General features: G+C 45.3%; 1 protein-coding gene across 1 annotated transcript; it reads right to left on the reverse strand.

Annotated features, from left to right (window-relative positions):
• LOC120638244 (olfactory receptor 502-like) lies at positions 1–960 on the reverse strand. Its single transcript, XM_039911299.1, has one exon. The coding sequence runs from the start codon at positions 958–960 to the stop codon at positions 1–3; it is 960 nt and encodes a 319-aa protein (XP_039767233.1).
• Between the last annotated feature and the right edge of the window lie 273 nt (positions 961–1233).

Below are 1233 nucleotides of genomic sequence, written 5' to 3' on the forward strand. Positions count from 1 at the left end.
CTAGTGTGCGATTCTTGATGTGAACAAGACTGTTTTTTTAAGAGCAATGACCTTCCACAGTGCATCTTTCACCTCTTTGTTCCTCAGACTATAGATCATTGGGTTCAGCATGGGAATCAGTATCATATAGCACACGGACACCATTTTTTTCTGATCCATTGAGAAGCTGGAACTGGGCAGCAGATAAATGAACATTGTGGTTCCATAAAATAAAGTGACCGTCATTAGGTGAGAGGCACATGTGAAAAAGGCCTTTTGCCTTCCTCCAGGCGAGTGTATTTTAAAAATAGCCAGCAGGATGTACACATACGATATCAGTGTGGTCAGGACCGTAACCAGCATAATGACGGCCGTGGAAGCAGCAGGAAGGACTTGGGCAAGCCTGGGGTCCGAACAGGACAGCTTCAACAGTGGGGGGACATCACAATAGAAGTGATTAATTTCATGAGATCCACAGAAGGACAAACTAAATACACTTGCTACGCAGACAACAGCATTCAGGCAACTGGCCAGGTAAGAAGCGGTGACCAGTAAAGCACACAGCCTCTGAGGCATGCAGACTACGTATAGAAGGGGTTTACAGATTGCTACGTATCGATCATACGCCATAGCTGCCAGAAGGCAATATTCCACTACCCCAAATGTAGCCGCAGCGCAGAGCTGGGCCACACATCCTGGGTAAGGAATGGCTTTCTTGTCCACTAAGAAATTTGCCAGCATCTTAGGGGTGACGGACGATGAATAACATGAGTCGGAGAAAGACAGATGGGTAAGGAAAAAATACATGGGCGTGTGAAGTTGTGAACTGAGTCTAATGATTAAAATGATGAGCAGATTCCCTAGGAGAGTGACTGCATAGATGAGGACGAACAGCATGAAGAGGGGGATCTGTAACTGTGGATCACTCGTTAATCCGGACAGAATGAACTCACTTAAAGCTGTGTGGTTTCCGTTGGCCATTCGGCGTCCTGTTACGTGGGAAGAAAATGAACCACACCATCAGTATCGCAGTGCTCAGAGGTCCAGAGAAGTAGCATTCCTATAAAAACCAAAGGTTGGAAAGAGCAGAGAACTTGAAGAACTGATAAAGATCCTTTTGCCTGAAAATCTCTCCCTTCTCGAATTGTCCAGATCACAGCCCTTTCTATCTAAAGAGCCCTTCTAAAATCACACCTCATCCATAAGGTCTCATCCAGAAGGTCTTTCTCTTATTAGTTTGTACTCTACCTAGAT

Source organism: Ornithorhynchus anatinus, chromosome 3 (assembly GCF_004115215.2).
Source record: "Ornithorhynchus anatinus isolate Pmale09 chromosome 3, mOrnAna1.pri.v4, whole genome shotgun sequence".
In the NCBI taxonomy this organism is placed as follows: domain Eukaryota; kingdom Metazoa; phylum Chordata; class Mammalia; order Monotremata; family Ornithorhynchidae; genus Ornithorhynchus; species Ornithorhynchus anatinus.